The sequence below is a fragment of the Cyrtonyx montezumae genome, unplaced genomic scaffold (assembly GCF_038088225.1).
Source record: "Cyrtonyx montezumae isolate F1298 unplaced genomic scaffold, pur_monq_1.0 scaffold_3, whole genome shotgun sequence".
In the NCBI taxonomy this organism is placed as follows: domain Eukaryota; kingdom Metazoa; phylum Chordata; class Aves; order Galliformes; family Odontophoridae; genus Cyrtonyx; species Cyrtonyx montezumae.
Window position 1 is genome coordinate 60,126,861 of NW_027072034.1, and position 14,004 is coordinate 60,140,864.

General features: G+C 36.4%; 1 protein-coding gene across 7 annotated transcripts in view; it reads left to right on the forward strand.

Moving 5' to 3' along the window:
• The window catches only part of SYNJ1 (synaptojanin 1), a 56,372-nt gene that overhangs the window by 14,261 nt on the left and 28,107 nt on the right, over window positions 1-14,004 (forward strand). For 4 of the 7 annotated variants that reach the window (XM_065741772.1, XM_065741773.1, XM_065741774.1 and 1 more), the window contains exons 5-13: window positions 462-687; window positions 1,918-2,001; window positions 2,703-2,764; window positions 3,348-3,444; window positions 3,847-4,016; window positions 6,554-6,635; window positions 7,761-7,913; window positions 11,073-11,238; window positions 12,720-12,743. In XM_065741772.1, the coding sequence (XP_065597844.1) occupies window positions 462-687; window positions 1,918-2,001; window positions 2,703-2,764; window positions 3,348-3,444; window positions 3,847-4,016; window positions 6,554-6,635; window positions 7,761-7,913; window positions 11,073-11,238; window positions 12,720-12,743 (1,064 nt within the window). The remainder of the gene's footprint in view (window positions 1-461; window positions 688-1,917; window positions 2,002-2,702; window positions 2,765-3,347; window positions 3,445-3,846; window positions 4,017-6,553; window positions 6,636-7,760; window positions 7,914-11,072; window positions 11,239-12,719; window positions 12,744-14,004) is intronic. The other 3 variants (XM_065741776.1, XM_065741779.1, XM_065741778.1) reach the window with 2 other exon arrangements.

Genomic DNA, 14,004 nt, shown 5'->3' on the forward strand with positions numbered 1-14,004 from the left:
ATCCAGACAGTGGGTCTTCCTTTTGTTTCTCAGTCACTGGCATTAGAGTTAGGTGTATGCAATGTAAAATGCAACCACACTTAGCCCTGAGACTGATATTAACACAATTCTGAAAATGAATTGGTTATGAATGTATTCCTACCATGGAGTGTATTTTTTTCTTGTTTGTTGTCGTTGTTTTTTTTTCCTCTAGTTGCTATGGGTTTCTTTCAGTTGTTTGTTTGCTTGTTTTTAGGATCATTAAAATTCATGACTTCCTGTGCCATCATCAGAGCTATTCCCTTGCATACTTTGCTATTTTAAGTATGTTTAAATAAGAGTTGCATCATATATCTGTGACTTATTTTTTTCCTTTTCTTGTTTGTAGTAGTGGGCATAAGATATAAGAAGTTAGCGTCTGGCTTTAACAAATTGAGCTGTGCTTTATTTTCTTCTTGTATATGTATATTTTTTTCTGATAGGAATCAGTCACTGCATTTACATCTGAAGCACTATGGTGTGAATTGTGATGACTGGTTGCTACGCCTCATGTGTGGAGGAGTGGAGATAAGGACAATTTATGCAGCTCACAAGCAAGCAAAGGCTTGTCTCATTTCACGACTAAGCTGTGAGCGAGCCGGGACCAGGTTTAACGTCCGGGGAACCAATGATGATGGTCACGTTGCTAATTTTGTTGAAACAGAGCAGGTATGTCAAACACAGTGCACATTCACTTGCCTAATGAGCTCAGTATGATTTTATTTTTTTTTGTCCAAACCCGACAGATGTATGAATCAAGTCTGTAAGCAGCAGATATGGGAATAGATTCTTTGCTGCTAAATGAGGAATCTAAGGAGGTTACATAATTTGCTGATCTTGGTTTTTTAGTGTAGCTTAAGGTCAGGCAGTGCATGGGTCTGAGTTTCACTAGCTTAAGTAGGTGTTACCCACCAGCTGGACTGCTGTAGGTGGCCATACTTGCTTTTAGCTTGAGCTGTAGGTGTGCTTCTTTTAGCCTCAGCTAATTGTAAACATCAGCAAAAGAGACTTTGATATGCTGCCTGGTGCCTAGGGAAGATAAAAGCATTCCTGTGGTTACTTAATATGGCTCAGCTGAAAGGTAGTCTTTAAAGCCACTGTAAATCCACTGCATTTGGTTGCATTTCCTTGCCCTTATTATACCAAAGTGCAAGAAGCCATTAACTCATTCTTAGAACTTTCTTTGCCCACTTCTTAAGATAACCTAGTTACCAAGATGGTGTTCCTGCAAAAGTATTCATGTGAGTAGATACTTTTGGTTGACTCACTGCAAATCCTAGGTGACTTCAGTAGGATTTTATTTAGAGCTCTGCCCATACACATCCAATTTTGAGACTTTAGTTAGAATGCTGTTCTTGTGGTTTCTTAGTGCAAGCCTCCTGCAGATAATGTTACTAGATGCCTGTGGCATATCATCCCACTGAGTTTCCTTTCCTCTATAGTCAGCAGACCATTGCATTTCAGATTCTGATGCACAAAACCTGTTCCGGTGCTCTGAGTAGGCTGCATTGTTATTTTTTGTGCACTGGTTTATGCTTCAACTATTATGGGTCTTGTGATGTAGGAAACAAAAGCCTTACAGGAAGTTCTTATCAAGATTTTAAAACAGTTACTCTTAGTACAAAAGTCATTCAGGCCCTAGTAATAAAATCTTGCAATATTTTCCCAGCCTTTCTGAACCATGTTTCCACAGGAAGCACAGAAGTGCCAGAACTTCTTATGAATTGTTCAGATCTAGGAGAGGAATAAGTGTAAGGAAGACAAATGGTATTTTGCACTGGTGAAATAGGCAGTGTGTAAATATGTTTCATTTACTGTATGTTTAGCTAAGGCTAAGAAATTTAAAGGCTCCATACATTCCCTAATGCCTACTGATATTATATGTTCTCTTCTCAACAGGTGATATATTTAGATGATTCTGTGTCATCTTTCATACAGATTCGAGGGTCTGTTCCATTATTTTGGGAACAGCCAGGCCTGCAGGTAAGCTGGAGATGGATCTGATTATACTCATAATTCTTATTCATGTCTTTTTAAGCATCATGGAGTAACTTTTAGGCTCTTCTGCAGTTAGCTACCAGGATAGGTTGCCCTTTGGAGAAACATTGGTGCTGTTGAATGCCCATTACTTTGAGATGCTTTGTTTTTGAAGTTCTGAGTTTTTTCTGTTTTAGTTTATATTGCTGTTTCAAAATAGGTTATCTAAAGACATGAAAGAGATTGGCTTCTTCTGAATTGTTCTGAGTGTAAGGTTTTTCAGAAAGTCATGAGTACCAGCAATATAGTTAAATCCCAGATTTCTTGGAAGAGGGATTTCATCAGCAATCATTATTGGAATATAATTTTCACAGGGAAGATTTCTTGAAGTCCATATTTCACAGTTCCTAGGTACTTTTTAAGCTAGGCATGTAAGCACGTTGCAGTAGAGCTACTGAAATGTTTATGTATCTTTTATTCAAAACAAGTAACTAGATGAGATGACTGTATTATATAAAAATTTGGGTTGTTTTGGGGTTTTTTTGTTTGTTTGTTTTTTAGGAAAGCCAATAAAAGAATGTTCATAATAACCAACAGAATAAATCTGGGGGAGTTAGTTTAGATAGTGAAATGAATTTTTTGGCCATGTCTTTGAAGAATAACAAGTCTAATGTGTTATGACAAATAATTTAATGTTCACGTTACAGGTGGGATCCCATCGTGTCAGAATGTCAAGGGGTTTTGAGGCAAATGCACCAGCTTTTGACAGGTGATGTCTTGAGTTTTTGTGAAAGCGTTATGAGCCTCTGATAAGTGATACATCAATGTGATGGGATATATTATTTCAAACAGGAGGCTTTGCCTATGCAAAAGCATGATTCACGAAAGCAGTGCAATGCAGTCTTTTCAAACTTCTGCAGGTTTTCTTGTGCCTTTGAGTGCTTTGTTGAAAAGTCTGAAGAAAAATTTAAGGGTGTGAAACACTTTACTAAATTTAGAACAAAAATTGCAATAGGTACACACTGAATAATCTATATTTGTCAACTGCTGTTTTAAAAGTAAAATCTATACTTCAGTTTTATTCTGGATGCGACTATTTCACAACAATATGGATTTAACTACATATATTTTGTTAAACGTTTTTGATGTTATTATCTGAGTTAAAGAGCAGTCAATTGTTATATGCTACTATTGGATTACATTGGCCTATATGGCCATGAAATAATAGAAGACTTGCTGTAGATATTAGAATCTCCGCTATGTTTGTGTAGTGTCTCAGTCCATGTTCCACATGCTCATGTTAACTTTCAGCATGCCAGAAAATGAGTGTGCAGTTTTTCTTCTGTTAACAGGCATTTCCGAACTCTTAAAAATGTATATGGCAAGCAAATAATTGTGAATTTACTTGGGGCAAAAGAAGGAGAGCACATGCTCAGCAAAGCTTTTCAGGTAAGAATTACCTTTCTCTCGTTGTACCTTCCCTTGGAATTGGAACATATGCTATGAAGCTTCTATATAGCCTTTAAAAAATGAAATAGATACGATATACCCAGCATCAACTGCTGCCTGGAGTTAAAAGAATATTTATCATAAAAGTACTGCTTAAGACCAATAGTGTGAAGGAAAAAAAACAACTATTAGATTGTGTCAAGAAAAAATAGAAAAGAAACAAAGGTGAAATATTTGTCAGTTTTGAGCGATTTGTTGCACAGTAATGATAAAACATTACAGAAAGCACAGAATAGCTAATAAAAGTGCTTTTAAAATGTTTAACCTCTTGTTTAACTTATGCTACTCCATGATCACGTATTAACATATTCATGTTCTTTTCTTCTCTATTTGCAATACCAGAGCCACTTAAAAGCATCCGAACATTCAGCCGATGTCAAGATGGTGAACTTTGACTATCATCAAATGGTTAAAGGAGGAAAGGCAGAAAAACTACATAGTGTGCTTAAGCCTCAAGTCCAGAAATTCTTAGAATGTGGATTTTTTTATTTTGATGGAAAGGAAGTTAAAAGGTTTGTGTTTTCTTTTTTTTTTTTTTCCCTATAACTTTACTCACATTAAATTATAATTCTGAGGTGCTTTCTACCTCACAGCCAGAGGATAAGAGGAAAATATTTCTAGTTATTTATGGCATTATACTATTGTATACAAGATGATGACAGTCAGAACCTGAAGTATGAATCACTTATTTTATTAAATTTTTGTCTTGTTCCGAATGTGCTCTGAAAATCCTGATGGAAACTGTCTCTGGTAGGGTATGTCTTAATTTCAGGTTCTTTGAACTCATCATTTTGTGAAAGTGTTTTACTGTCCTTTTTCTTGGGTGCGCTCCTATGCGATTGAATGTTTTTTCTCATTCATTGTATAACTTATTTGTATTTTCCTCAGCAATGGAGTGTGCTGTTTTCAGTTTGTTGTGAATGCCCATTTTCAGTGCAGTTTGTCTTTGAATTGCTTTGTCTGTATTTTCTCCACTTCACATAGTTGGTTCTCCACAAAATATGAGTCACTCACAGTAGCCACATGAGTTTGAAATATAATACATCACAATACCTTCTTATTGTATGATCTTTACCCAGCATAAGAGAGTTCCGGAGGATTTAAAATAAAGTTTTGCAACAAGGGGAATTATTATTCAGGAAGCATTTTATTGAGGTGCAAAAAAACCATATGTTAAAATGTCCTTGTGAAAAAAAATGAACAGTCAGCTATTCAGTAGCCTTGTGGACAAGATTTATTTTTGAGCTTTGATCAGCAATCTGTGCTTTTTGCAGATCATGTAAGAATGTATTGCTGATGTAGCAAATACAGGTAGTGGTAGAAGAGAAAGCAAAGGTAGTCTGGAGAGATGTTTTCAGCAGCTGATATTTGCTTTAAGCCACGCGTTTCTAATTTTATCATATTTTTAGCTTTAACTTCTGCTAAGGAAATAATTCCAGCACTTGTGGAAGTATAGAGATTTGTGATGGACAGTAAACCAGTACCATGATATTAACTGTGATTACAGTTATATCAGAATTCTGGGGTTCTGTACCCTGTCATAGCTGGGATGAAATGTTATGTTTCCTGCTGTGTGCTGCTTGGTCCTGCTGTGTACGTATATTGCTGTCCTTATTTCCCCTTTCTTCTTCCTGGAGCAGAGATCTCAGCAGGAAAAGGCAGGGCTAGGAATGGGCAACATTCCTGCTCTTCTCCCCTTCACACCCTTCCTCCATTTAATTAATGCCAGAGCAGAGCTTTTATGTGGGATTTTCCATGACAAGAATTGTTGAGTGAAGGGAATGTTGCCACACCCTGGGTTTCATCTGCTGGTGCAGTGGGAGAGGAGAGAGCTCCAGTGCCCCTCTGGGTTCTGACCTCACTGTGAGATTAAGTCCTCCAGGGGCAGGTTTTAGTAGACCTGAATAAGATTAGATTTAGTAGGATGGTAGTTAGATCCCATCCCTACCTCACCACTCTATTTACTTTTCTCCAAAAGTTTTAAAAGCATTTTTTTCTTTTGTTTTACATCACAAAAATAGTATAGTCCTATCACTCTGTGGGGCATGTTATTTGATCTTGCTAGAGGTTTAGTTAATATCTCCACCCATCAAAAAGTCTGACAACAGAATGAAAACAATATAGGTTGTGACTTGTGAGAGCTTTAAAATTGAAGTTTATGGACCATCTCCATTGTAGAATGTCAATTTTCTGTCTAATACTGATACCAGGTTTCTATCTAAAATAAAATATAAAGATAGTAATGAAATAATCTTGAAGAGTTCTTCAATGTTTTCAACAGTTTTCTGATTAGATGCTGAAAGTAGAGTAAATGTTATCAACCTTTACTGACTTGATTGGACAAAGTGTGTAGTGGGAATGACAAAAGATTGGAAAAACATAAATCACTGGGAGAACCATCAAACTATCCTTATAGCCAGCCAAGATGAATGTAGACATTGGCTAATATGAGCCTTCTGAGAGCTTTTTAGCAAAGATTAATGGCTTCTTTCAAAGAAGGGGAGCATTTTAGGGATCCTGAGGGTGTTAAGCATCTGTCAAGCTAAAGAAGGGAAGAGGTTTAATTTTCATTTTTGTTTGAGGAAGAAAGTAAAGAGGAATTGAAATTGACTTTAATTTTATCAGAAGTTCTTGTTACTTTTATTAGGACAGTTCTTTCTGTTTTTTTTTTTCCTTTGTTTGTTTGTTTTTGTAATTATTTCTCTCTGAAGTTCTTAAAGTGTGTTAGCTAGATTCTTTGCAAATGAAACACTTTAACCAAGAAAGCAAGGAGAACTGTAGAAAAACTTCAAGGCTCATCCTATTTGCAGAAAACTAATGACCTTTGTGTAGCCAATGCTGTTGCAAAATTACTGCTGTTGTTGTAGCTAACCTTCTACTGCTGATGCATTTATAAATGCAGTCAAGATGACAGTAACAATGCAATCACAATACCGTGATGTACTATTCTGGTTCAGATCTTAATGTCCCTGTCTTTGCTGATGATATGTGTTAAATGAGTTATTTCAGTTGTTTTCCATTTCTCTCTTTCTCGTTGTCCTTGGCACAGATCTCAGAGTGGTACTGTCAGAACAAACTGCTTGGACTGTCTGGATAGAACAAACAGCGTGCAGGCTTTCTTTGGCTTAGAGGTAGGGAAAATGGTGTGCATTTCCAGATACAGATCTGTTCCTGATACTTTTGTAGGAAGTAGATTGTAAAAGTAGCTGTAACTTCCATGTGATAGCTGAATAAAAATGAATGGTAGGTGGCCATTTGATTTATAGCATCATCTTGCTTTCTTGTTTTGTAGGCAGCCAGCTCTCAGTAGATTAATGAATCAGTAGTTGTACAATAATTGCAATTACGCAGTTGTCACTTAGCATTATGAAAAACACTTCACTCTTTGTTAGGTAGCAATTTGTCTTTTAAGATGGAGGCTTGCAACTACAGAATAGGGTTAGTGGTGGTCCTCAAAACATTCACGGTTACTCAGAATCATAGAATCCTTAGAGTTGGAAGGGACCTTTAAATGTCATCTAGTCTAACTCCACTGCAATGAACAAGGATGTGCACAGCTGAGTCAGGTTGCCCAGGGCCTGATCCAGCCTCAGTTGAAAGTCTCCAGTGATGGGGCATCAACCACGTCTCTGGGCAACCTGTTCCAGTGCCTCACCACCCTCACTGTGAAAGACCTTTTCCTTATATCCAACCTAAATCTACCCTCATTAAGCTTGAAGCCATTTCCCCTTGTTCTAAGAGATGAAGCTCTTCATGTGAAAAAAAGCTAAAATTACAAGATGAAATACACAATTCCTGAAGCTTTTTTTCTTATTTATTTCAACTTCAATTTTCTTTACAAGTTCCTTTTCTGACTGTTGTTAGTTCCTGTCCAACCTTCAGAATACGCTCTGTACCTAATTTTATCTTCATCATTTTAGACCCCTTCTTCTTACTGGTGGACACCTCATGGTTTTAAAAATGTTCTAAAATCCTTGAAAATAGCTTTGTTAGTTTCAGTCTTCGGTATTTATTTTCACTATTATGCTGGTAGTCTCAAACTTAGTTTTCTAAGTAAACTTGATTCCAGGATTTCAGGAAAGGTGCAGTGGTTCGTTTCTGCATCCCTGGGCATAATGCTGTGTTTGAAATCTTGTATTATTTTACAATTAATTGCATATATAATCACTGAAAAAAAAGCCATATGCTTTTTAACAAATGTATTGAGAAAAAATTGAAGATCTTTTTCTTGCAAATGTTATCTTCAACTGTTGCAGATGCTAACAAAGCAACTGGAGGTGTTAGGATTAGCTGAGAAGCCTCAGCTGGTTACTCGATTTCAGGAAGTTTTCCGATCCATGTGGTCTGTGAATGGAGATTCTGTTAGTAAAATTTATGCTGGAACTGGAGCCCTTGAAGGAAAAGCTAAGGTAAAGTGCATTTTGTTTAAAACTTTAGCAGTTTTCAATGTGTATTTATTTTTTTAGTTTCCGTCATGAGTTTAAGAACTGTCTTTTTAAAGGGCACTTTTGTTGTAATCTCAATGAGCCAATTAATTGGGAAAAAGAAAATTATTTATCAAGAAAAGTTTGGACATCTTGATTGGCAGCCAGATCTTGTTGCAGTATGCCCTTTCTTAGCCATGCCCCTGCTTCCCAGATAATGCTACCCTCTAGGAAAGGAGGATGCTCAAAATTTTGATTTCTTTTGATCATGGCTCAAAAAAATGCATATTCAAATCAGCTGAAATTTATTTGATCATTTCTCTTTTCTGTCTGTACCTCTGCCTTCTATTGTTTTAGTTTCTTTCTGTGCATCTCCTTTCTTTTCAAATGTGTTCCACTGGACATTGTTGTTTGTGTTCCCTAGCATTTAACTGTGCTAAAATTTAGCAGGTTGTGGTAGGATGTTTTTCCTTTGCATGCTCATCTAGCTATTGCTTTTTAGTTCTGCAATTATTGCAAATACAACAATAACAACCCCCAAAACCATCACATTCTGTCTCTACTTTCCTTGTCAATGGAATACTGTACTCCCTTGCACTGTAATGCTCTGTTTCTCATCAGTTTGTTTTGTTTTTGATGCCTGAGTGGTTCAAATTTCCTAATGCTATCTCTTATTTCTCTTTTTTATCAGTGTTGCTTTTTCCTAATGCTGTCTCTTACTTCTGTTTTTAACAATATTGCTTTTTTGTTTCTATACTTCTCTACCTGTGGTACTTGTCAAAACAAAAAAAAATACTAAACCATGATAATTATTACTCTTAGTTCCTTCAAGAATTTCTTTTCATGTAGTTCTTTTTATTTGAGAATACACTACTTCTCATTACATGATCTCTGTTCAACTCATTTCCATATGTACTACATATTCATACTTGACTATTTTGTTTTACACTGTTTTTTTCAATCAAACCATATCAGGGTCCTTCTCTGCACAAGTAGAAGGCATCATAAGTGACCTTCATAAAAAGAAAACAACTGAATGGGCTTGTTGCTGGTCCTGCCCTTAATTGGTGCAAGGCCTTCTCATTTGATAATTGCTTGTATTTTAGTATAGGATGGAATTTTGTTAAGAAATGTTCAGTTTTACTTTTTTACATCAACCAGACCCTCAGGAAAGCTACAGTAAGTATTTTATAGGGTGTTTCCCCTTCTCCTGGCTTCTTCATTCAACCTTATCTGTTTATTCTTCTAAATTAATACTTTTCTGGCATTCATTAGACTACTTAATTTTTTTTTTTTACTTTGTGAAATGCTTTTATTGTATTTACTCTTAAATTTTTTTAACGTGTAAAATGCAGAGTATATTTACTTTGCTGTTTGTATAATGATACAGAATAGTCCATCGTTGTCATAGGGTTCCCTGTCTTGGTGCAACTGTTAGAGAGTACCAGAATTCAAAGGCAGTGTCCCTGGTGGAAGTCTGTCAGTTCGAAGAGGGCCTCTAACATTTGCAAAGCCATCCATTAGTTGTCATTCTTTCTGTGAAACTTGTCCAGGTCAGCAGTCAGTATCTTCGTGAGCACTCTGCTAATGATATTTTAGAATTTTGTTTTAAACTTGCTTTTGTCATTTCCCAAATGAAAAGTTTGTCAGTTTGATTCTTCAAAGTCCAAGAGTATTTAGAAGTAAAAATACGGAAATCTGGGATATGAGAGAATGTATTTTAATCTTAAACAAGTTAATGTACTGAAAAACAGTCCTTTTTTAAAGAATGATAATACTCATTACATCTAACTCCTTACCTGCTCTTTCTTTTGCTCTCTCTGGGTTCCTTTCAATTAATTGCCTGATATGTGAATGGTGAGTGTGTTTTTTGGATCACGTCTTAAGTCGTACATTTTCTGACAGAAAACGAGCAGCATCCTATTAAAATCCTGTTGCAATAGTATGCTCCCCATCACTTCATCCACATTTTCTTACAAAATCATGGTGCTAATCTGCTACTGCTTATCCTTGACAAAAGAGTAATTCCTTGTTACATAGCACAGTTCATTGAACTAACTGGTGGATTGGTTTTGTAGTTTCATTAAGCTTTTGTCTTTTGTTGATGTGCATTTAAGATACCTTCCTGAGCAATGCAAATTGTAAACTTCAAGTATTTTTTTAATAATAAGACACTACCATGCAGCATCCCTGACGGATTATGGTCTGTATTTCACGTACATGCAAGAGCATGTGTTTACATATGCTTTGCAGGCAAAATACATTTGTGTATGTAAGACACAGTAAGCCATGTAATCAAGAAAACATCTTTGTGCCTGTGAAGTTGTTGTCAGTGCTGTGCACACAGCTTAACACTGCTGGCTTTTGAGTCAAGTAGGTGACTGCGTGACATACTGTTTACATTGTCCTCTATAAGTCTGACCCACAGATGCCATTTTTAGTACCAGTACATCTCTTGCAGATTCTTCTTTCAGGTTGTTAGACACTGCTTTTTTGGAGCACTATTCCATTGCTCTGCTGGTGTGCAGTGTGTGCAATGACAGTGCCTTGGTACGTACGTAGCTATAGATTGGCATGTACATTCCTTCTGGGATACTGCATGAGATTTGCACGTTACTTTAAAAAGTTGAGGAACCTTAATAAATTGAAGCTACCCCTTCTGTAATGTGGATATTTCAGAATATAAATTCTGAACTAATGTGCTTGCATATGCAAAGTCATTGATGTATCATGATACATGGACTTAAGTGCTTGTTCATTTTTCATTATTTGGGGAAAAGCCCAAAATCCTATATCATGGTCTAAACCTGGTATTATATCGACAATTTTTGAAAACTAAGAGTTTAGGGAAAAAAAATATATATTCCCCTTCCAGCAGAATTTTACTTAATTTAAATAATTTAATCTGCAATCTTCCGGCTCTTAGGTGTGCCTCAAAAATGTTAGTATATGGTTTAGCATTTGGGGGAGAAAAATGGATGCAGTACTGTAGACTCAGAAGGCTCTTATTTAACAGCATAGGAAGGAAATTGCCTTAGATTTAAAAATTATTAATGACGTTAACAAAAATGTTAATGAATATTGCCAATGTTTTTATGAGCAATGTCCAACATAAAATATTTTATACGTATTCCTCCCTAACAGGCTGGAAAGCTGAAGGATGGTGCTCGTTCTGTGACCAGAACGATTCAAAATAACTTTTTTGATAGCTCCAAGCAGGAGGCCATTGATGTTTTGTTATTGGGAAATACCCTAAATAGTGATTTAGCAGATAAAGCACGGGCTCTCTTAACCACCAGCAGTTTACGCGGTATGTGTCTTTCAGGATTTTAATCTGTCTGATAACTATTTGGTGTAAGAAAGCTGTATGGAGTCTGTTTCAAAGCAGTATTGGAAAGTGTAATTGTTTTTGGTTTTTTTTATATTCTGTTGGCTTATTAAAAGATAAAAGTTACTTCTCCTTGGCTAATATTACCAAACTAACGTGCTGCAGTTGTTTGTTTACTGTTTATAGTTTGTTCATATCTGGTGGCTTAATAGGAGAATATTTGGGGAGTGTATTTCTCAGAACTGTATGGTAGATGCATGTGACATAGGGACTGTTCACTTCTTCAAATCCATTTTTTGCAAGTGTTAGCTGCAACAACTCCATGCTGAATTTTGGGGAAAAGTAAATCCTAGTTTATTTTTTAAATGTTTTTTTATTGTTTGCTAAATGTCTCCCTTTATTTGATCTGTCAAGTGAAGAACTTATCACTGTGGTATTAAACCAGATGCAAAGTATTTACTTTTTTTTTTTTTTTTTGCTAATCTTAGAGTGCTTAATGATTGTATTTAGCATTTTGGTTTCCTCTACTGAGGAGAAAAACAGATTTTCTTAATTGAAGAAAATTTAAGATAACAGGAGCCATCAGAAAATTCACGGTGAATGAGTTTCCATCACGGAAAGGTGTTTTTTTATGTTAAGAGACCTTTCCCATGAATGTGTGCACCACCAAAATACGTCAGGCAATGGGTGAAATTCTGCACCAAAATCAGAGAGAGGCTTCAAAGAGAAGCTCTGCTTAGGCACGGTCATGTGGGATTTGAAGGGTCTGGTTACCTGAACCCAGCTCCTTGATGAGAAATGGGGCTTTGGATCACACAACCCTGCTTTTCCAAACAGAGACGTAGCCTGTGCGGTCTCCAGCAGTACAATCATGTCCCATTCCTCTGGAACTCCAGCATGCAAGGAAGTAGCAAGTGGTGCAAGAAAAATCTTAACCCAGTTGTAGTATTCATCTTGTGTTCATCTCATTTACTACGTGACCCCTGAAAGACTTTTCCTTTTGCTTTTTTTACCATGAGATTTCATGTTATTATAACTTCTACTGCGTCAGAAACTTGCTAAATTGACCCTGCCTCAAAGCTCATTGAAAGTCCTTCTTGTTCCTTCTCACTTCCTCTGTGAGTGCAAACTGGCCTTGCGATATTTGCAGCTCCTGTCAGTGGTAGAACATGAGTCAGTCTTCACAGAACGTAAGGTCACTGCATTTTCTAGTAGGTGAGGAATTAGAGAGATATACTTCAGCGTGCATAGACCTAGTATTAGTAGGGCAAGAAGAGAGTCTTTGTCAGTACTGTTGTGAAAGCTTTTAGATTTTGCAGCATAAAAGATTTGCTTTAACTGATGTGAACAGTTATATATAATAAAATGTATATTTTAACATGTTCTGGTTTTTTTTAATTTTTTTTTAAGTAATTGCCTGTTTGACTAATTTTTTTCTTGTTTCCTTCTTACTGCATCCGTAGTTTCAGAGCAGTCATTACAATCAGGTATAGTATAGAAAATTAAGCTGTAAATATCTGGGCAGCTGTTCTTCTTTGGCTTTTTTCTCATGCCTATTTGCATAATACTTGGTCTTGGGCTCACATTTTCTCTATACTATTTGGACATGATGTTCCTCTGCCACAAAATTCCGTAATACAAGAAAATCTCTAGTACAAGAGAAGTGAAAATACAGGAAGTGGAAAAGGTTGCAGTTGTGCTTGGGTGTGGGTTATAAAAACAGACAGCCGTTTGTTTATTTGATTTTATTTCTGCAAGTACTTTATTCTAGACATAGAGAAATTTGCATTTTTATCTGATTTGAGAGCTTCAGTGTTCTTGTTTTGTCAAAACGGTTGGTTTTTTTGGGGAGTTAAGGTAAAATTCTTTACTACAATTTGTAACTTTGTTGTCTTTGCCCTTAGACGGCTCTACCTTCTTGTGTCCTTGCATGGGACCAACTGTATTAATCTCCCAGTAGTGGCTTATGTTGTGCAAAAAGGATTTGAAATGAAGTGCTGATGCATGCTTTTGTGGAGCAAAAGTACAGTCAAAACTACTGAGATACAGTTACCTCTGTATGCAGCACAACAGTATTAGAGCATCTATTTGGGTAGAACTCTCAGTAAAGAGAAAACTCTAAGAGGGACCATCATGGTTAACTCCTGATCTGGAGACATGATGGTAATATCTTGACCATTGTTTTTTTGGGCTTAAAATGAGATATCGACTAGTGGAAATTCTTCTTTCTGTTGTAACTCTGACTGCATGGAGCTGCACCACTTGAAGAGATGATTTATATGTGTTATTAAGGGGGGGCTGTGAGTACTTCTCAGCTGTTCAGCACTTCATCACCTCCTTGCTCTTAGAAACTATTAGTTAAAAAACAATATTCCTAATCCTTGTATATTCAGATTTTACAATGTGCTGAGAAAACAGCAGTCTCGGAGCCATTGTATTAATTGGGTTCATTTTGCTACTTTTTGGAAGTAATTTTGGTGAATCAGATCAGATGTTTAGTTTCTAAATGAGGGGAAAAATTATATACTCAGTATCTGGTAAGATAAAGGGAGAGGAGGAGGGAAAGAAATCAGGAGGCTATTAAAATGAAAAGATTATTTGCAGAATTGTTTAGGGATTGCAGGGTTCTGCACAATCTCCTTGGAACTTGGACACTTGGGTAGTAGCTATGAGCTCTATGCACTGCAGAATGAATAGGGAGGATCCTTGTAAGAAACACTTAAGAATTTGTTCTAGACTAAGTTTTTG